Source organism: Dunckerocampus dactyliophorus, chromosome 9, assembly GCF_027744805.1.
Source record: "Dunckerocampus dactyliophorus isolate RoL2022-P2 chromosome 9, RoL_Ddac_1.1, whole genome shotgun sequence".
NCBI lineage: Eukaryota > Metazoa > Chordata > Actinopteri > Syngnathiformes > Syngnathidae > Dunckerocampus > Dunckerocampus dactyliophorus.
In genome coordinates, this window is record NC_072827.1 from 28,057,464 (window position 1) to 28,079,339 (window position 21,876).

General features: G+C 40.4%; 1 protein-coding gene across 2 annotated transcripts in view; it reads right to left on the reverse strand.

The window, feature by feature from the left end:
* Positions 1-15,912, reverse strand: part of gpc6b (glypican 6b) — a 95,889-nt gene extending 79,977 nt beyond the window's left edge. For both annotated transcript variants that reach the window (XM_054787069.1, XM_054787068.1), the window contains exon 1: positions 15,500-15,912. In XM_054787069.1, coding sequence (XP_054643044.1) covers positions 15,500-15,650 — 151 coding nt within the window. In that variant the 5' untranslated portion in view covers positions 15,651-15,912. The remainder of the gene's footprint in view (positions 1-15,499) is intronic.
* Positions 15,913-21,876: the final 5,964 nt, after the last annotated feature.

Consider the following 21,876-nt stretch of genomic DNA (forward strand, 5'->3'; position numbering starts at 1 on the left):
TTCAAGGGGGGGCTTTGTCTCGTGATGACTTGACAGGCACGTGCGTGGCAGCACGGTTTTTATCCAAGTGTAAACAGAATGAAAGCAAGCGAACTTGATACTGTGTGTTCTTCCGTTTCTGTACCACTGCTTGTACTTTATAATCTGCAATTTACATCAAAGCATCACATCTCCTTTTCCTGGATCATTGCTCAGTTACAGTATAACCCCCACACCAGGGGTGCCCGGGGGCCGCTTAGTTTTATTTATTGGCACAAAAAATACAATTAAACAAGAAAAAAAAAAAATCAACATCAAAAATGGACAAAAAGGGCAATAATTTTACAAGAATAAAGACAAAATATACGATGAATAAAGTCACAACATTAAGAGAAAACAATAACAATGTCAAAGACTAAAAATGTTATTTTTTTTAATAGTCGTCATATTATGAGAAACAAATAAAACAAAGAATAAATATGCAAATTTAAAGAATTTAGGTTTTGGTAAAAGTTATATTACTATAATAAAGTAATAATAATAATATTACGAGAATGAAAACATAAGAGAAAAAATGTAAGAGAAGAAAAACTGGAAAAACAAGCAAAAAAGTGTAACGTAAGGAGAAAAAGTGAATTCATACTAATAAGACGCCTTGTCACCAATAACACAAAGCTGAGATGCAGGCTGGTTTTTCTTTAAATATAAAATATATTTCATCATATCAACATGGGTGGGTTCAAAAAACACTGTAACATTGGCCCCTGCATCCTTTGATTTTTCAGTATGTGGCCCTCAGTGGGAAAAGTCTGGACACCCCTACACTACTTGTTAGAATTCCATTGAAAAAACACATAGAGGATCTCTGACTTGCGTTTTTGTCGTAGCTCGTTAAAAGACAGCAGAGCGCTCCTGTCTCGTAGCGGATCTTTGACTCGCGTTGTTGCAGTAGGTCTCTAAAAACGGCATTTTGTCCTTTTGGTTTTTTTAAGGAGGCAGAAAGAGATTTTAATTGTTTTGTTGAGTTTATTTTTGTCATTTAGTTATAATATTGCAGCATCCAGAGCTAAGGCACGGCAACAGGTTCAGGTAACACCTACCGTGTTTGTTTCTTTTTGTCCATTTGGATTTTTTTCAAGAGGAGACAGGAAGTGGAGACTATGGAGTATAATGCAGCGGCGTCCAGAGCTAACATTACCATGTGTAACTGTGGATTTTATTCAGGAGGAGATTAAGGGCAGCAGGAAAACAGGTTGCCACAGTAGAATGGAGATTGTGGAGTATAACACTACAGCATCCAGAGCTAACATTAGCATGTGTCTTTATTTTTGTCATTTGTCCGTTGTAGTTTGTGTATATTTTTTGTTGTTGTTGTTGTTGGGGGTGGGGGAGTAAATGAAGGGTCACGCAAGAGATTGTTTGACTTTGCCGTGCATTTCTTATGTGAGAATATATTCGCAAAACGATGTCAAATGTGTTTTTTAATGCATGTGATCTTGTCTTTCCCACGTCCTATAAAAATATACATTATGGTGCACTGCATCCTCAACGTGCATCCTGCACAGGCCCAACAGGAACACGACTGATTGTCTTTGTAACGCTGCCTGCATCACTTCCAAGGGCATTAACGACTAATGCAATGTTAAACAAACTGAAGACGATCCCCAGATCTGCTCATTGATTCCTCTTCCTTCCTTTGGCCCACGCTTCAGCGGAGGTTATAAAAATCAACTATTCCCCTGCTTCCCCTCTTTGGGTTGCTTTATGTGGCCAGCTCTGCTTCTTTTAACAATGCTGCAACCCAAGAAACGATGTTTGCAACTGCTCAGAGGGTGACCAACATGGGGCCATTTTGGCTGTCACGAGCGCAAAGCATGAGACTGGGCTGGAGTCAGCGCTTAAATAAAACCCCCATCTGCAGCAGGAAACATGATCATTTGTTTGACTATCACTCTTCCTGGATGGTGCGTTGTAAAGTAGAGCAAGAGTAGCCTTTAACAGTAATGCTGCCGTATATAAGAGCTAACTGCTGACTCCGAAAAGTCTGGTGATTTGTGCTTGGATCAGAACCATAGCACAGAAGTCGAAAATCGGCGTCGTAAAGCATCAACGTGACAGCTCTCCCCGATCCATCTCAGTGTCTGTGATGGACAGGAAGGTCACAGTCGTGCGGTGACACATCACACTGCAATACAGGCCAATCCCAATCACCTCCTCTTCCCGAGACAGGCACTCCCATTTAGCCTTTCTAATCCTCTCCATCCCATTACATGACGCTAAAGGACCTGGGCACATTACACACTTCAGCGGAGATCATTTGTCGCCCTTATGCAAGCGGCCAAGGATCAAATAATATCAGCGCTCGTATTTCAACCCGGCTCATGGCTGAGAGTAAACAGACGATTGTAACCCGAAGTGATCTCCGAAATCTTATCTCAAGTGTTAGCACATTCGAGAGCATTAAGATACATTTAGTCTGAAAACTGCCAGTTCGTTTGCATGATAACTGCCTATTAGAGCCTAGAAGAACAAATGACAAGTGCCAAATCGATTGAGCAAACGAAAAAATTGCACATACAGTGGAAACGTCATTAATTCGTTCCACAAGGTCCGACTCTGACCAAAACAGACTCTAATCGAATCAATTTTCTACAAAAGAAATGATGAAAATCCATTCAAGCTGCTCCAGAAAGCCAAATATGTTAAGACAAAACATGTCTTTATAGATTTACACACAGTAAACAATTGAAAATGCATATAAACATATTAGGGCTGCAACTGACGATTATTTTAATAATCGATTAATCGGGTGATTACTTTTTCGATTAATCGATAATCGGATAAAAAAAATAATTTCCGCCTCTTAGCAGCAATCCCTTTAAGAATGCATGAATGCACTTATTTCCCTCCCCAAAGTCATAGCAAAGAGGGCGAGGAAGAGGAAGTAGAGAAGTATAAACAATCAACAGACAAATATCACAAACACTCTACCGCAAATCAACGAGTCACTGGCAGACTGCTACATGTGCATCACCGATAAATGAATAAGAAATAACCAATAAATAAACTTTAGGAGCAGGCTTTGCACTTGGCATCGGCTCGTCTGCTCTGAGGGGAGGGGCGGTGCCTTGTTCCATGGTCAAGTTGTGAAGCACGTAGAAAGATGATATGTAATTCTCCATATTCATACAAGCACACATGCAAAATGAACTGTAAGTGGTATTTGCTCATTGGACAGTACGCAATATTCCGTGCACCCTGTCAGTAGATCAGTTTTGTACAAACTATCAAGTTCGCACATGCTTTCATGCACCCAAAGTACGCTATGACCAAAACAACAATGGAGGACCACAGCTTCCCCAGCAAAGTGTGTAGTTGCTACACTACTCCAGTATTCTACTTTCTACGTTTTATAAGTAAACCTACATTTGCACCTTTAAAAAACCGGGAGGACAAGCGGCTGGTGTGCGTGCGTGTGGTGTTTCTTTACCGTGACATCGCCAACTACTGGCCTGGCAGTAAGAAACGTAGCTGCTGGCTCTCCGAGAAGAAATGGAACTTGATTCTTGGTTTGTTCATTTTAAATTGTCTATCATTTCATCAAAATGAAATAACGTTAATATTTTATCTTGGACAGTGCCTCTCAAAGTTCTCCCATCACACGTTGAACTTGAAAATTAGCACAACTGTAGCACACAAAAGTAGCACACCCTTCTGGTGAATATACGTATGTGGCTACATATGCATCTTGGCTCGTGATTGGCTTTGGGCACGGCGGACCTGGCAACAGCACCCGCCGCTGCTCAGTGTGAACACAAAAATGCAGAACAACACGTGCTTTCACCATTTTAGAAGACTCCGCAGCGACGTCAGAAAAAGTCGCTAGATTTGTCGCTTTTGAGAAAATATGTCGTCAAGGGGGGTTGGAATGTCGCCAGATCTAGCGGCAAAATCGCCAAGTTGGCAACACTGCCTGGCAAGCATGTTGCAGCTTCTTCAGTCAGTTTTGCAGCATCATATCAATTCATGTTGTCATTAAAAACCCACTGGAATAAAACATTCCTATTTGTTGTTCTTTTGTAAATCTACAGTGGGCCGTCTAATGTTCAATACAATCTCCTCCAGGGTGCTGATTGACCTCCAAACTTCCAAATTCACATTGCAAAAAATAGAATTAGAAATAATCGGTTCCAGGATCAAACTGTTGCCACTTTAAAACCTTTATTTTGTAAACCAAGCTAAACAATGTAGAAGCACTGTTTTAAGTAAAAGTTTAGCAATATTATCTGTCACACAAGTGTAAAAAGAAGTTAACTGCTAATGAAATGTGACAACAATAAAACACGTCCTTACGTATAATCAAGTGGAAAGGACGATTAAGAAGTTACGATGGTGAAAACGGGTCCCATTTTGTTACATTTGATTGATGCATATTTTACTGAGCTGCCAGGCCAGAGTGTACCCACAATTCCATTTCCTCTTCTATGGTTATAATCACCTTTTTCCACGGTGACATTACAAAAAAGCAAAAGAAAAAGCAGAACCGACTTGTGCAGTGAATCCTGCAAGATTCAAGGTGTGGAATTTAGTGCGACTTGAAAGGAACGTTTTTACCACAAAAACTGCATGACTTCAGACGCTGTCACTTTAAGGCTTGCACTGTGTCTGTGTAGTAGTACAGGCCTTTTGAAGACAGGCAAACTAAAGGACTTCTCTCAGCATGCATCTGCAACCCAGCCTGCTCTTCCACAGACAGAGCGGTGGCCTTGCTCACACACTAAAAGAAAGTGTAGACTCGTTGAGCTGTTAGCTTGCTAACCCTGACTCCTCCTGATCCTGCTGCCCATGTTTGACCACAGTAAAACTCCAATCATTAAAATACTTTTTTCCTCAGTGTAATCATGTTGAGGTTGCTTTATATCTTGCTATCAACTGTGAAGCAAAACCACCAGAGTAGCCAAAGTCAAGATATGTTATGTTAATGATACAGAGTCATGCAGAGACTGTCCTTACAGATGTTGATTAATTATAGCCTTCCAGCCAAATGGAATGCAATACTTGGCCGCAACCAGAAGAGATGCTGTTGATTTTGTTTAAAATATTTTGCTGTCTGAAGAAGAACCGTACTAGCAAGTTGTCCTATCAACGCATGAATCATTATTCTGCTCAATACAATACTGCATGAAAGCTGAGGTTGAAAACATGCTCTTAAGGCTCAGGGGATGAAGTCCAATAACGTACACTCGCACAGCCACACTGACTGGCATTCGTTACACTCACCTGTAACCTGCCGGCTTTAGCCAGCCCCGTGCACCACTGAGCGCGCGGACCCAGGATCTTCGGAATGACAGTGCAAAGCGTCAAGCTAAAAGCCCAGACTGTCAACTCGACGCTCAGCACGGCTGGGTTCAGGGAGTGATGTTTACTAACGTACATTTGCACAGCCAAACTGTCTGCCATCCATTACACTAGGTCTCGCAAGAGAAACAAGCAGCTAGCTCTCTGAACACAAGCCCAAACAACAGGGAACGTGGGAATTTGCAAGCCCAAAGTCAATTATAATACACGGACCCGGCAACAGGTGTGTGTGTATGACTTTATATTATGTCTTATTTATGTCTTATATGTATTATTTTATGTCTACTATATTGGGTAATATGAGTGTAAAAGTGACTATAGGGGTGTTATTTAATGTCCAGAGGGCTCTAATAATGTTTTTAAAAAATGCATTTAGAAGGTCGTAAACAGGCTTTCTATGATCCAAAATATTATATATGTATATATTAATATATACAAAAATATTCTATTTATAAATAAGGAATCCTACTTCGCAGAAATTCACTTATCACAGTCGGGTCTGGCAGTCGCGATAAACATAGGATGACATCCATACATCCAGTTAGCCTCATAAGTGCAGACCGCATGTAACCACACCAGCCCAGGTCCTCCACATCCATCTTCTTCACCTCCAAGATCATCTGAGACTACCTGGACATCTGATGCAACAGTCGGTTTGCAGAACCAAATAATTTCTGTACAAACGTCATGCTCATCCACATGCTCGCCATCCTGATCGAGGTCCCGACCTGACTGCAGTTCGTTCACAAATGCGGACGTTCATTGGCGTCTGGCACTTTGGAGATGTTTTCTCTTCAAAGATGAATCCCGGCTTTCACCGTACAGGGCAGATGGCAGACAGCGATGGCTTTCTGTGGTTGAGCGCTTTGTGGATGTCGCTGCAGATTGAGTGGCCCATGGTGGAGGTGGGGTTACGGTATGGCAGATGTATGCTATGGACAACAAATACTGGTGCATTTTATTACTGCCATTTTGGACGTACAGCACAAAAACACTGTGACGAGATGCCGAGAGCCATTGCTGTGCCATTCATCCATGACCATCACCTCATATTGCAGAATGGCAATGCATGACCCCATGTTGCAAGGGTCTGTACACAATTCCTGGAAAGCTGAAAACATTCCATGTTTGGGATGCTCTGAATCGGCGTATACGACAGCGTGTTCCAGTTGCTGCCTGTATCCAGCGACTTCACACAGCCATTGAAGAGTGGACCAACAATCCACAACTGACCAACTCTATGCAAAGGAAATTCGTTGCACTCCGTGACGCAAGTGGAAGTCACATCAGATAACACTGCGCATTTTGGAGTGTCCTTTTATTGTGGCCAGCCTAAGGCACACCTGTGAGGTGGAAGGATTATCTCGGCAAAGGAGAGGCGCTCACTAACACAAACAGAAATAGGCCTTTTGTGTACATAGAAACAGTTTTAGAGCTTTGAGTTCAGCTCATGAAAGATGGGAGCAAAAATTAAATTGTTCAATTTATATTTTTGTTGATTGTATTTAAAAAAAATCTATATACACTTCCTACCTCAATGAGGAAAAATTATTAGAAAAGGGCAACAGAATAAAAAGTAAAAAGCTCTCATTATTATTATGGTAATTCATATACCGGGGTCCATTAATATTGTATGTTTAATATATTTTAACTATATAGTATTTTTTTTAACTAATGAATCAATTAAAACATGCATATACTATACTTGTGTGTGTTTCTATGGAGTATTTTTTGGCGTAGGCTCTGGTACATTCAGAAAGGAACTGTCTGTGCCATATATAAAACATATATCCTTGTGTCTTCTAATTTTCTGTGTGACATTTAAGGCAGCGTACATCAGAAGAAGGTAGCTGAAGGCAGGCAGATAAAAGTGCGCATGGAAAAAGCTCTGCTGTTTCATGGACATAGAGTAGAAGCACCGCTGAGGTTGTACCAGCCATGTGAAGGTTGCCATTTGCCTACGTGACTTAATATAGTGCGACAGCAGCTCTGAGCCAGACTCCGACAGCGTTGATTAGTTGGTGCCATGAGGATCTACAGATGCTGGAATAGTAGCTCCGGTATGGAGCGATCACTCTCCAAAAACCCACAATTCTCGCAGCGGTTCATTAGGATGCACTGTCATCGCTTATGGATGTTTTACAATTGACTTCCATTTTAAGTTGAGTTAAGCTCCACTGCTCTTTGCGCAGGTGAGAAGCAGACAGGTTGCACGCCTCAAGGGCGAGGACCATCTCATGTGAATTTGCTGAGGTGCTCATAACGCATCGCCTCTTATGACTCATTCAAAAGGAGCTGATCAAACGACGTCTATGCCGGGTGACATCATTGGGAGATGAGAGATAAAATTGTTCACTCATTTCTCCGAGATTGGTTGTGATGTCGGGGACACGAATCCGAAAGGTGTGAGTCGCTTAGTTATTCAAGGCATCAGTGAACAGGTGGGCCTTTTATCAAATATGCAGCTTGACTTCCTGCTTCACGGCAGCCTGAAGAGACGTGCCAGCTAGGATTATACATACTTTGTTTAGCATTTACATATGGCAAAAGAAGAATGCTGCCAGAAATGTTGAGCTGTTTTGACTCGTTATTGGCTTAAAAGTGTTGGCAAGAGAAAAAAAAGTCAATAGTAAAAACCTGCATCTGCATCTCTATGACATTCAGATGTGTTATTTATTGCACAACACCGTGTTCTTTTCTGATAGGCCTGTATGACTCGACGACATGTCATACGCTTACCAGCCATAACATTAGGTACACCTACACACACTAATGACATCCATTTGTATATGTTTTAATATAGTCGTCACAAATTACATATTTAATAAATAATGGATACGTTATTTTAAAATATGTACTGCATTATGTGCACAGTAGCGGCTCATTTGCGGTTAATTGTTTTCAGACCCGACCGTGATAGGTGAATTTCCGTGAAGTAGGATTCCCTTTTTATCCATCAAATATTTCCATTATATTTCCATAGTTACGACGTTCTAAAGATGTTTTTTACCATGATTAAAGCCCTCTAGACATGAAATAACACCCCTATAGTCACCTTTACACTCATATTACCCAGTATAGCAGACACAATCACAGTCAATTAGACATTTAAGACATAAATAAGACTCATGCTTGTGTTTGTTGCTGTAAATCTTTTCCCTCAGGGGGTTAAGCGAAATGCGGACAGGAAGTGACGTTGAGGGTTCAGAGTTGAGTTTCAGCTTGGCTTGGGTTACGGCCACAACAGTAGCCCCTATTTTTAATAGGGATTTTTTAATAGGGATTATTGTGCCTGTTGGGAGATAATTCAAACCTGCAATAAAAGCCTGTTATCCCGGCGATCAAATCTGGTGCTTGTGTGTCTCACCGAACATTACGGTAACATTACTGACACCTAGTGACCAGTGTAGAGTACTACATATCATCAACGTCTTTGAATGCGTCTTTTGAATGCCTTATATTCGCATTTTTAGTTCGTTTAGCCATTTTGTTCATGTTCATGATTTGTTCATTGATATATTTTTGGAAAACCGTAAAACCGCTCTAAGCATCATGGGAATTGCAGTTCTGTTAGCCATAAATTAGCCACATCATTGTTTAAGCTGCAGGTTTCAAAGCGTGTGAAATAAAGTTGCGTTTTATAGTCTGGAATTTACAGTGTTTGTGTGTTGCATGTTCAGTGATTCTACAGTTGTATAGTGTTTTGTGATGTAAAATATCATTACATCATCTTTAAAATTGTGTGGATGCTCTCAGGGCACAAATAAGTTTCTCCACAATTTATTCCGCTGTTTTTTTGTCCACTAACTTCTCCTTCATTTTTCAACCGAATCACACCATTCAAGCATCAAATCGTTCAGCTCGTTCGGGAATCCTATGCGACCATTTCAGTTTCTTTTTTTAATTCCCGGATTTTCCAAAAATCCAAAAATTCCACAGAATTTTTCCCATTGAAAATGAATGGGACATTTTTCAAACTTCCACCATTCGCACATTCCTCAACCGATTCAAACCATTCCACCATGAAACCATTCCACACATACAGGACTTCAAATTAACATTCCAAAAATTCCAGTGTTTTTCCGACATTCTCACTTTTCCTTTGATCTTAATTTCTGTAATTTCCTTTGATCTTAATTACTCTACTACTTCAACGTTTTTCAACCAATTCCAACAATTCCAATATCAAATCAAATAAAAATTTCACATTTTTACCAAAATTCCCATTTTTCCAGAAAACTAATTAACTTAAGGATATTCCTTTGATCTTAATTACGCAAGTACTTCAACATTTTTCAACCAATTCTATCAATTCATTAAGGCTAGCTATAACATTTATCATACATTTAACCTATAACATTTAACAAACATCATACATCCAGTTTTTTGTCTTTCACGATGTCATAGTCTTGAATACTCTTATACGTCACATATAATTTGTATTCCTTTTTTTTCCTTTTATTATTCCTTTTTTGGCTCATTTCTCTTTTCCCTCCACCTCATTAGGTTTGGGCATTCACACGCAATATCTTCAGACATTGAAATCATCTAGTTATGTAATTATAATCTTTGTAAAGACAGAATTTTTGATTGTGCAGGTGTACCTAACGTTGTGTCCGTAGAGTGTAGTTAAACTGTTCAACCAAACACGTCCCATGTTGGATATAATTTAAAGCAACCTATGCTATGTCTCAAACCCTCGTCCTGGCCGACTTGGCTCACAAAAACTCCTCGCTCGTGAGACACTTTTGCTGATGCAGGGTGAAACGCTCGGTTACGGTGACCCGTGCCAAGATTTTTAGATGAAACTATCCCTTCTAGTGCAAACTCACCTTTATGCTTAACCGCTGAGAGTTTAATTTCCCCTCCCCCAACACAGCTGTGTTCTGTTTGGACGCGTGACCAACGTTCCCCCGATTGCACTGTCAGCAGATGTTTGTTACCATGTTTAGTCGTGCCAACTAATGCAACAATTGCAAAATGGTCAGCAATGATAGATAATCTGAATTATGATATTTCCCGCATTCACACAATGTTAATTGTTGTCGGTAGAATTTAGCAGGAAATGGCACAAGAAGTAAAGCAATTTAGTGCTGGACTGTTTTTCATTTTATTTGAAAATGGTAGAATTGCTTTGCTAAAAACACCTTATTTAGCCACACGTCTATCATCATATATAATACAGTGATGGAATTTCGGAGCCTGTTCTTTTGGCTCGGCGTACTAAATGAGCCGGCGTCTGTTTTTGATCAGAATTAGGGCATGTTATTTCAGTTTTTCCCCGCAGCCCCATCTGCTGGACCTGGTGGGTCACTGCCCCACTTGGCCCCAATATGAGCAGACTACAAAATGAGGTAGCACATAGAGTATATTTGGATTTGCACCCAAATTTAATTAGTTGTTTTTGTCACATGCAATGTTAATGATGCTGACAAACCTGTTATGTAGCTGTTGTTTTGTTTTCTGATAACTAACACTGTTAGCTAAACCTGAAAACTAACATTGTTACTTCATCCACCAAGTAAAATTACAACTATCACAACTGACTAAAACTTTTTCTTGCAATATCTTTAATATTGTATTTATATTATAATATAATATTTTCTCGTAAACATCTTAACTTGTTATAATACAACTTTATTTACATAACATTTCGATTTTATTCCGATAAAAAAATGTTCTTGAAATATTATTACATTTTCCTTAACACATGCCATTGTCATAGTTTGTTTTTGTTCAGGTAATACAGTAGTCCCTCGTTTATAGCTGTTGCTATATAGCTCCAGACCTGACTGTGATAAGTGAATATCCGTGAAGTATGATTCCTTATTTACAAATCAAAACCAGTCAATCTACTTGGAGAAAAGAAAACTTGTTATCACCTTCTAAATACAGGTTTTAACATTATTAGAGCTCTCTAGACATGAAATAACAACACCTTTACACTCATATTACCCAATATAGTAGACAAAATAACAGAAAATAAGCCATTTAAGACATAAATAGGAATAAAAATAATATAGACTCAAACACATTGTGTAGTTCCTTGTTGTTGTATCTCACAACAGGCACATTAATAATAATAATAACACAGTTTAGTGTTGCGGGCATAGCCCACAACAAGCTAAAACTCAACTCTGAACCCCCGACGTCACTTCCTGTCCGCCATCGATTCTGCTCCCCGACAAGGTAAACTGTCTTCAATGGCTTATTTTCTCTGATTATATCTACTATATTGTGTAATACGAGTGTAAAGGTGACTATATGGGTGTTATTTCATGCCTAGATGGCTCTAATAATGTTAAGAAATGTATTTAGAAGGTCGTAAACGGGTTTTCTAAGCCATAGCTACGAAAATATTTCATTTGTAAAGAAGGAAAGAAATTCACTTGTCACAGTCAGGTCTGCAACCAATTAACCGGGATAAACGAGGGATTACTGTATATATTGCTTGGCACCTTCACTAACAAAATGTAATGTGCTCTTTCTTGACAAAAGTATTTTAAAGTTTTGTGGTCGTGTAGTTCTGTTTTATCTCGTTTTTGCAAAAACAAAGAAGGCTGTGGTCCGTCGAGCCACGCCAAAACAACATCAGCAAACTCAACTGTCCACTCCGCAAGCAGCCACACACGGAGGCAGGACACATGTCACATTCACAGACATTCGGCAGTCACAAAGTACACATTCACAGTACACATATCTAACAGCAGGTCGCTGATGCTCTAAACGCGACAGTAATAATCAAGCAGTGTAGTGGTCTTAGTATTGAGATGGAAAGGTTGGTAGTGCTTGTATTTTTATTACTGTTTCATTTAATGTTTGTATTTACTGTTTTATTACTGTAATTTACAGTATGTCCTTCATGTGTTCTGTATACAATAAGAGTGATTTAGGAGTTAATTTAGGTATAATTTAAGTATAAGATCCAATTTACTTCCCAGTCTAGGAACGAAATGTATGTATCCCCAGGACCAGCTGTGTGTGTGTGTGTGTGTACATTACATGTGTGTGTAGCTACACAGCCAATGAAAGCATGTTCAATAACAACATGTACTGTATCTTTATTGATCGCCAAGATTACCAAATACATCTGCTACAGACAGCCATGGTCTCTGAATCGCAGACAGGTGAAGATTCACTAGACGGTCGAGCATCCCTTCCCGATAGAAAGCCATTATGACAAGTACACGTGTTCTCTTTTGGATACGGACATTCATGTACGTCTCCTGTGAAAGCATACGACATACAGCGTTGGCTGTGCAAAGATGGATTTCTGGTACTAAAAGTGTCTAATAACAGGCATTTGTCGTGTGTTTTCTATGAAATATGGCACTGTGAAAACGTTTTTCATTGCTCCTGGACAAAAAAAACAAAAAAACACACGGAAATGGGCGTCATGTGCCAGCAGTGGTGTGTATTTTATCTATTACGGCACATGCTGGGAAGTTGGAGCTGACCCAACTCACACTGTTCATTGACAGCATAGACTTTGAAAACGTATGCAACCGTAATCCTGTATATTTAAATATCTAAAAATATTATTTCCAAGTCTGGGAAAAGTCTAACACATCCACTTTATAACCCGCACAGTCAGTCCATCAGTCAGCTATAGAGTATAATTGGCTGTGACACATGCTTTAATTGCATTTTATGGGATTTTTAATCATGTGGAAAGAGTCCCTTGTGGTCAGAGACACTTAACCGAGTGGAAGCCGCAGTTCCACCTCAATGTTGCTAAATGTTGGCTATCGGACTGGAGTTAATCTGCTTATCTGACCATTCATTCATCATCCATTATCTATGCACGCTTTTGCATGGAACGAGCAGCAGGCCAGCTCACCGCGCTGCCTGCCTTCCTGCCTGGAGGGACTCTTCACATTGGGATTAAATATTGTTATCATCGTGTAGAGCAGCTCATGGGGTACATAATTAACTGGCATGTTTTATTTAAGGACATAAAGATGGAAATGTTGACCTCTAACATCTACCAATGAGCATTAAGGCCAGAATGAAATGAAAAAGCCATGGTAAAATTACGAGAAAGACAAGTTAGAGAATAAAGTTATGGTATGACAAGACATAAAGTTACAGTAATTCCTCATTTATCATGGTGAATTTGTTCCTAATCCGACCGTGATGAGTGAATTCCCACAAAGTATAATTCCCCATTTATAAATCAAATATGTCGGTATAGTTAGAACATGGAAAACCTGTTTACGACGTTCTTTAACATTATTAGAGCCCTCTAGACATGAAATAACACCCCTATTGTCACCTTTACACTCGTATTACCCAATACGTTCCCTGGGAAGCTGAGAGAGGGGCGGACAGGAAGTGACGCTGAGGATTCAGAGTGGAGTTGCATCTTGGCATGGATTACGGCCGCAACAGTAGCCCGTGTTTTGTGAAATAAGTCAAACCTGCGATAAAAAGCCGTTGTTCCGGCAACCAAGTCTGGTGCTTGTGTGTCTCACCGAACAGTACTGACACCTCGTGACCAGCGTAGAATACTACTGTACATAACATCAACATCTTTGAATGTGTTTTTTGAATGCTTTAAATTTGGACTTTACTTCATTTAATCATACGGAACAGCATGATTTATTAATTAATAACATATTTTTGATAAACCGTGATAGAGTGAAGCCGCATAATTCGAAGCGCAAAGTGGCGAGGGAGGACTGTACATATTATAGAATAAAAAGTCGGAATCTTACGAGAATAAAGTTGCAATTTTGACGAGCATGTCACGTTCCACCCCCCTTTATGTGTGTTATTTTGTTGTGCTGCCCTCAACTGCTTCCTTTTGTTGTTCCAGTCTCTTCCGTTCTGAGTCCTGGGTGGAACCACAAGACACACCTGGGCCCACTTGCTGCTCACCACAGTTCTTCGGCCCACCAACCAGTTTGTACTTGGATGTGGAGTTTCGCCTCCCATTCCCGTTGTCTACGACTTTTTTTTCCCTACTGGTCTTTTGACCTTTGGCGCGATAAAGAATGCTAATCTCCAGCATCACCTCATCTCTGCATCCTGGGCCCAGCCTTCAGACTCACCCCGACAGGGTGGATATCAAAATTCCCACACAAACCTAAACTTAACCGTCAGTTAAATACCATACAGTGTATATATATATATATACAGTATATATATATATTCAAATATTACATTTATTATAACTTTTTAACATATAAAATTTGACCTTTTTCGTAATCTATGACAACTTTGCTTCTGTAAAATTCAAATCCTTCTCATAACTATATTCACATAATTCTGTATATAAGTGTATATATATATATAGCCTGAAGATCGGGAAGACCTGGGTTCAATTCTCCCTTGGGCATTTCTGTGTGGAGTTTGCATGTTCTTCCCGTGTGCACGTGTGTTTTCTACGGGTACTCCGGTTTCCTCCCACATTCCAAAAACATGCATGTTAGGTTCATTGGAGACTCTAAATTGTCCATAGGTATGAATGTGAGTGTGAATGGTTGTTTGTCTATATGTGCACTGCGATTGGCTGTCCAGGGTGTACCCCACCTGTCGCCCGAAGTCAGCTGGGATAGGCTCCAGCATGTTCCCGCGACCCTAATGAGGAGAAGCGGTGTAGAAAATGGATGGATGGATATACATACTATTTTCAAATCTGGGAAAAGTCTAACACATCCACTTTATAACCCGTACGGTCAGTCCACAGATGTTCTACTCAGGAGTACAGTACTGATTTTTTCTTGTCAAATTGGGATTTGTTTTTCAATTTTATGGATTTTTCATGCAATAGTAATTTAACTTGTAATATTAGGACTTGTTCTTGCAAAAATGAGACGTGATTGGAATAGTATGTCATTTTTCTTCTTGTCTTTCTTTTTCCTCCTTTATTAAACCTTTTTCATCCATTTTTAGGTCATTGTTGTAATATTAAAAGTTTTTTCACATACTTTTTATTTGTAATATGATTGCTACTATTTGTTTTCCCTCTTCCCCTTTTTAACCTGTAATGGTAGTCTACTTCACTGTGATTGTTTTTGGCAGTTTTGTGTTTAAACTTTGGTATTGCCCTTGGAAATTGAACAAGTGGTTGCTCCCCTCAGAACAATAACACAATGCGAACGTTTTTCACTCATAAACCAGCACTGGTGGTGCATTTAAAAGGCAGGTGGAAGCTTACCTGGGATCTCCTGGAGAGGAACGTGCACGAAGCTGAAGCCCTTGGCTGCAAAAGCCTCCCTCACCTCGCTGCAATTCCGCGCTTTCAGCTCTGCTTTGGCTGCGATGCACAGCGCAGAAAAAGTGCAAACGAGAGTCTCCAGTCTGAGCATTGTGGACTTGGACGAAGATCCAGAAGCTTCTCTGTAGTGTTTAAAAACAACAACCGCCCCTGTGAGGGGAGCCACCTGCACTTGACGTCTTAGACCTTTACTCAATTAATGCCAAGCTGCACATTTCCCCGAGGAGGAAAAATGGTCTTTAAAAGGCAGCAGAGGGTGACTCATTAAGAGACCCCCCATGAACCGCAAGAGGGATGGCTCGCATGGAGATGCCACATGGATCCAGAGACGAGTGCTTATTTCCCGCTGTCTTTTGTCAACTTGTCTCAGCCAGCAGCAGACGGAGCCCGGCGTGCTGCGTTCAAGTGCAAATGCTGTGTGAGAGAGTAAGGAGGGGAGAGACTGAGCTGTGTGGAGTCACTGTACATCAGATGCGCAGGCAATGCAAAGCAGCACACAAAATGTGGACTGGAATTAAGCTTCATGCATTTATTGTTGCAGTGAAAACTAGTTGGGACAAAAGTGGAGGGAAAAAGGGGGAAAATAAACAGTAAAACAACTCATCTGTTTTACTGCCACCGGAAAGTATTTTTTTTTAAATCTGTGTGAATGCTGAGAGGCTATGCATTGACGTCAACTGTGCAAATGCAAAGAAACAATATTTCTAGAAATGCTGTGTGTCCGTCAAGACACGGGACGATCCTCACCCAAACGACGGTTGTTACTGGTGCCGAGTGCAGTCCAATGACCAACAGCTTCTGCGAGAGAAGGGTTTTAAGAGCAAAAAATGTCTTCAAAGGCCTCATCTCCTTCAATGCAGCGAAATTGCCCATTTCAAATTTGTGCGAGAGCAAAGTGAAATGACATTGACAGGTGGAAGAAAGTTGTAATCTGATGAGAAAAAAATGTAACCTTGACGGTCCTGATGGCTTCCGATGTTACTGGCATGACAAGGAGATCCCATCTGAGATGTTTCTCACACGGCACAGTGGAGGGGGCGGCATCATGATCCTTCAATGGAACAATGGAGCTTCAGGTTGTGCAGGGGCGTCAAACAGCAGCTGGTTATGTTGAGATGTTGCATGACTGAAGGCCCTCATCTGTGTGGTAATGACTGGCTTTTTCAACAGGACAACGCTGCAGCTCACAATGCCCGCCTGACAAGGACTTCTTCCAGAGGAATAACGTCACTCTTTCGGGCTATCCTTCGTGTTTCCGTGATCTAAATCCAACTGACAACATTTAAGGATGAATGGCAAGGGAAATTTACAAAAGTGGACATCAGTTCCAGACAGTGGATGCCCTCCGTGAAGCCATCTTCACCAACTGGAGCAACATTCCCACTAACCTCCTGGAAACACTGGCATCGAGCATGCCCAAACACATTTTTGAGGTGATTAACAAGAATGGCGCAGTTATTCATTTTTGGACATTTTATTTCTATTTTAGGGGGGTTTCGGGGGGTTTCGGGGGGTTTAAGAGCCAAGAGTGCAAAATGTAAATTCTTGCAATTTCTCAGCAGGTCTTAAATTTTTGATTTAGGAGTGTATAACAAAGGAAACATTCACACCGTAATGCAAATGTGCATCAATGTTGCGAGTCGAGCAGTCATATGAATTATCGTACACAACAAGATTTATTGTTAGAATGCTAAGACATAAGCGTTATTGTGTGAATGCAGGAAAACAAGCATTCATAATAATACTATTGCTCGTCAGAAAATATAGAAATGCTAAGAGACAAGCACTGTTGTGCAAATACTGAGGAAAAAGCTTTCAGAGTGATGGCTATTGACGGCCAAAAAGATACACTGAAAGACAAGCATGTGCAACAATGCAGCTAGGTGTCGAAGAATGATACGAATGAGTGAATACAGTACTGAGAAACGGGCATTCGCAGGGTATTGTGCATCGAATAACATTCAGTTTGAACGCAGAAAACAAGCACTCACAAAAAGGCTATTGTGCAGCCAAGACAATATTTTAGGAATGCTAAAATCATTCTGTTTTACCAAGTTGTTACCAAGCCATCGCTGCAATATCATCTGCAATGCTAATCACAGCCTGTAGGGGGTACATCTGCATGCATGAAGGTATTGTTGCCTCTCCCAGGATTCACATTGAGTAAATGTTATCATTATGTACTGCACAATGACGGGATATTGTTTCTAAATATATATATTCTCTTCTCTTCTCCGGTTATGGTGATTTGCAGATCCCTTCTACGTCCCTTTGACAGTAAATGATCACAGTATCAAGCTGCATTAACTGTGAAAGATGCAAAGGCTCTGATGAAGACCAGAAGGCACAGCCTTTGTGGCATCATTGATTTTGGAGCATCTTGATCCGCGGGGTAGATCAACAGTGGATTAACATGGCTGCCATCACAGTGCAAATGATTGCTAAAGGTATGGGAAACCATTTTCATCTGTGGAGATGTTTTGTCTGTTTGGAGCGAAAGAGGATATAAAGACCATACTAATTTTCAAGTAGGTCAGGTCAGGCTTGCAAGTGCATGATGCTTGTCAATATGTTGATATCGGGATGCAGGGGTTAAAGGTGATATGAGTGTTGACAATGTACGGTATTAAAATACATACAGTATATAAAACCCCACTTTAATTAATTTTGGTTACATCAAAGTGTTTTTATTTTGAAGCTCCATATGCTGCATGTACATATTATGCCATGGTATGAGCATGGTGTGGGGTTTGTTTGCATCAAATATTGATAATGTCATTGGCCATTAGTCTGACATTATGATCAACATAGCACCGCTTGAATATGAAAGCATGCAAATGAAGAAAACCTCATGTATTTTCTATGATAATTTATGATGTTCATATTAAATCAAGTACATTACAACACATACACTGCCTTTCCATTAGCAGCGCTTGTTGAGTAGATATTCTACAGATACTGTAAGTACATTCAAAATCTAACCTCAAGTTGACACAAGACATCGGAATCCAAATTAAACAAACCAAATGGAAAGCTTCCAAAGCGAAGACTATTTTTTTTTACACTCAATTCTTTGTATTCCCTTATTGAGCAGCAGTGGAAGGGTGCCCAAAAAAATGTGCTATAAATAGCAGTTGAAAGTCAACAGAACCCCTTGCTTAAAGCAACAGCATACAGAAAAAAGGTATTATCTTTGTTTCTTTGCGTCATTGTTTATTGTGATAGCACAGGTTTCATTAACAGGATGGCAAGTAAAATAATAGAATATTTCACTTTCCCTAACAATTTTGTTTTCAAATACTTCTTAGTCACATTTATTTATTTGTTGGATGAACTGAAAAACATCCGCGGTCTTACCTTTTATTTGTATATTAAGTGCATGTGCCTAAGCCTTCTTTAGGAAAAGCTCTCATACTTTGTTGCAAAAGTCTGATCACCTTCTGGTGAGCTTCAATATGTAATCCATCTTGGCAGTCAAGTTCATTCGTTCATTCAGCAGAGGATAAAATTGCATTTAATGCATTTCACAAAAAGCTCCTCTAGCTCCTCCGCCGCTGTCTTAAAAAATAAAAAATAAAACGCTGGCTTGTCCTCCCTATGGAAGGACAGCAGTAACAAGCACCTTTCAGCTCGCGCACGACCCCACCCCTTCAGGATGAGGAGAGTACTGCAGCGCCTCTGTCTGACATTTCTGTGTATTTTATTGTCCTAATAGCAAAAATAAAGATGTCACACTTACATTCAATACCAAAGATGTGTTTATACATTTTTATAATCCCGAATGCCGTTCCCAACAACGTATTTATACGTCTTTTAAGTTTTCTTGCGCAAGAGGCAAAAAAAAAATGATGATACAACTCTCCACTAATGCATTAACACTTTAGAGCACCTTTAAGCCATAAAAACGTCCACAAGGTGGCAGAAGTGCATTTGGGAAAAGCTCGGCAGGGATCATGTTAATGGACAAATCACCCAAAGGAGGAAGTGAGAGAGCGTGGAGGAGTGTAGCGTACAGGAGGTCATACAACGTAGGGAAACTTTAACACATGCACACATGCACGCACAAGTTGTTGGAGTTGCAGATTCCCGGCCAGCAAAAGAAAAATGTGCTCATCTGTCAACGGCACTTGTTTTGGTGAACATGGGCCGATAGGAAGTGCAAGTATAAGTATAATAGGTCCTCTTTAAATGCCATGCAGCATGTGTGTTTTTGTTATTCTGTCAGTTTGTGTTGTTGCCTGTGTGGATGCAGCAGTTTCATTTGGGCATCACTCAACAGTTCACGCCAGTGGTGTTCCAAAAATCTTTTTGCCAAACAAAGATGTGGCACCCAAATATAATTATCATACAAGTTGATTTTCAACTCATTATTATTCTTGGGATGAAACGCAAGCTCCCCGAGGAGGGCAGTTATTTGCATATTTATTTGTCAAACAAGTTTGTTTTTTTTAAAGTCATCTAAACGAACGCTTATTCAGAGCAGGTTGGCAGTAATTGTTGAAAATAGGCCCGGAAAAAAAAGGCTTTTCTAATGTGACAATTACTATTAATAATAATAATAATAACAGAGCTAGTGAGCATCTCCTCCTCCTCCAAACATTTGTTACTCCAAACACACAGCCTGGCAAATCATCGCATCCCTCACTGTCGGACAAACTGGGAAATATAAAAAATTTTTTGGGAGGGGAAAAAAAATCTTTTGTTCAGTTTGATGTGTATTTTCTGGCATTGAAGATGTTTCCTGGGATAGATTGGGCAACCGTGTCCCCAATCTGACTGCTGTGAAAAGATGGAAATTTGCATATACTGTATGTGTGCGCAGAGATGGAATATCTGGGAATGCACCGAGCCGAACTCTTAATCCCATCCCAGTGAAGCCAGCCTCTGTGTCTCAGTCATGCAGAGCACGGAGGACCGACCCACAGAAGGAGAAATAATAAACCAATAGTGGCTTCAGTGGTGCTAAATGGGTAAACAAACTATATTGACAGTTGATTGTGTGTGCGTGCATGTGTGTGTGTGTATGTTTATGCTGGACAGAACAGCAATATATTTTTTATTTCAACAGAGGATGGGCTGAGAATTTTATGAAAACACCTGCACCCATCTTAATAAACTGCTGTCGCCCGGCCCTCCACCTTGCCCACCCAGTGTGCGGCATGCAGTCTGCTCCCACCAAGTGACACGAGAATGATTAGTTTTCATGTTTTCATGTCATTGATTCCATGCTAACTTGTATTTTAAAGTGACGATGCAGGAAAGAATCACTGAGATTGAACAGAATCAACAAAAACATTTTCCCCACTGCAAATAATGGAAAGTGAATTGATTGGTTCCAGAGTTAAAATACCAAAACCTTTGTTCACTGCACAGACAAGACTAATAAAATAAATAAGCTTTCCATGCTCCGATCGATCAATATTGGCCAACTTCCGTTAAAAACACGTGATTGGCATATGCCGATAAACGCCTTTCAAAGCCCATCCCAAAATCCAATCGGCGTGTGGCGGCAAATCCGACATGTCTGCCGACAAAATGACGCACCTCGTATTGAGCTTGACACAGGCTACGCCAATCGATGCCAGCGTGCTTGATCGCCCTCTTACCAAACCCGTCTCCATTCGACTATCCTTGCGTCTTTGTTTACACGCTTTGCCTGGCTGTCACTGGCTGTACTTTACATTGGCGGCAGCTAGCCACAGGTATCAGTCTAGCGTCTGGTTTTCGGACTTCAAATGTGACTTTTTACCACAGTAACATTTTGTTTTTAAAACAACAAGAAATGTGGTTAGTCCGGAGCTCGGTTTTGAATTGGGAATTGGGAATTTTTCAAGTGTTTCAGAACATATAAACCTAATATCTATTGTACCAATGATATCTTTTCCTCAATTTTCCTATTTGTGTGTGGTTGCTTCATGAACATAAACACCTTATGATGCTGATACTATCACAGGGGTCTCCCATCTTGCCAGGTGATTTTAAGTAGCTCATTTGTTAGTTAATGTGAGCTAAAAAAAAAAAGGAATGAATTCATTTTCTATGCCGCTTGTCCTCATTTTGGTCGCGGGGGTATGCTAGTACCGATCTCCGCTAACTTCAGGCGAGAGGCGGGGTACACCACGGACTGGTTGCCAGCCAATAGTAGACAAACAACCAGTCACACTATCATTCATACCTATGGACAATTTAGAGTTGCCAATTAACCTAACATGCATATTTTGGGATGTGGGAGGAGACGGGGAGAGCAAGCAAACTCCACACAGAGATATCCAACAAAGATTCGGGCCCGATCTTCCAGATCTCCTGACTGTGTGGCC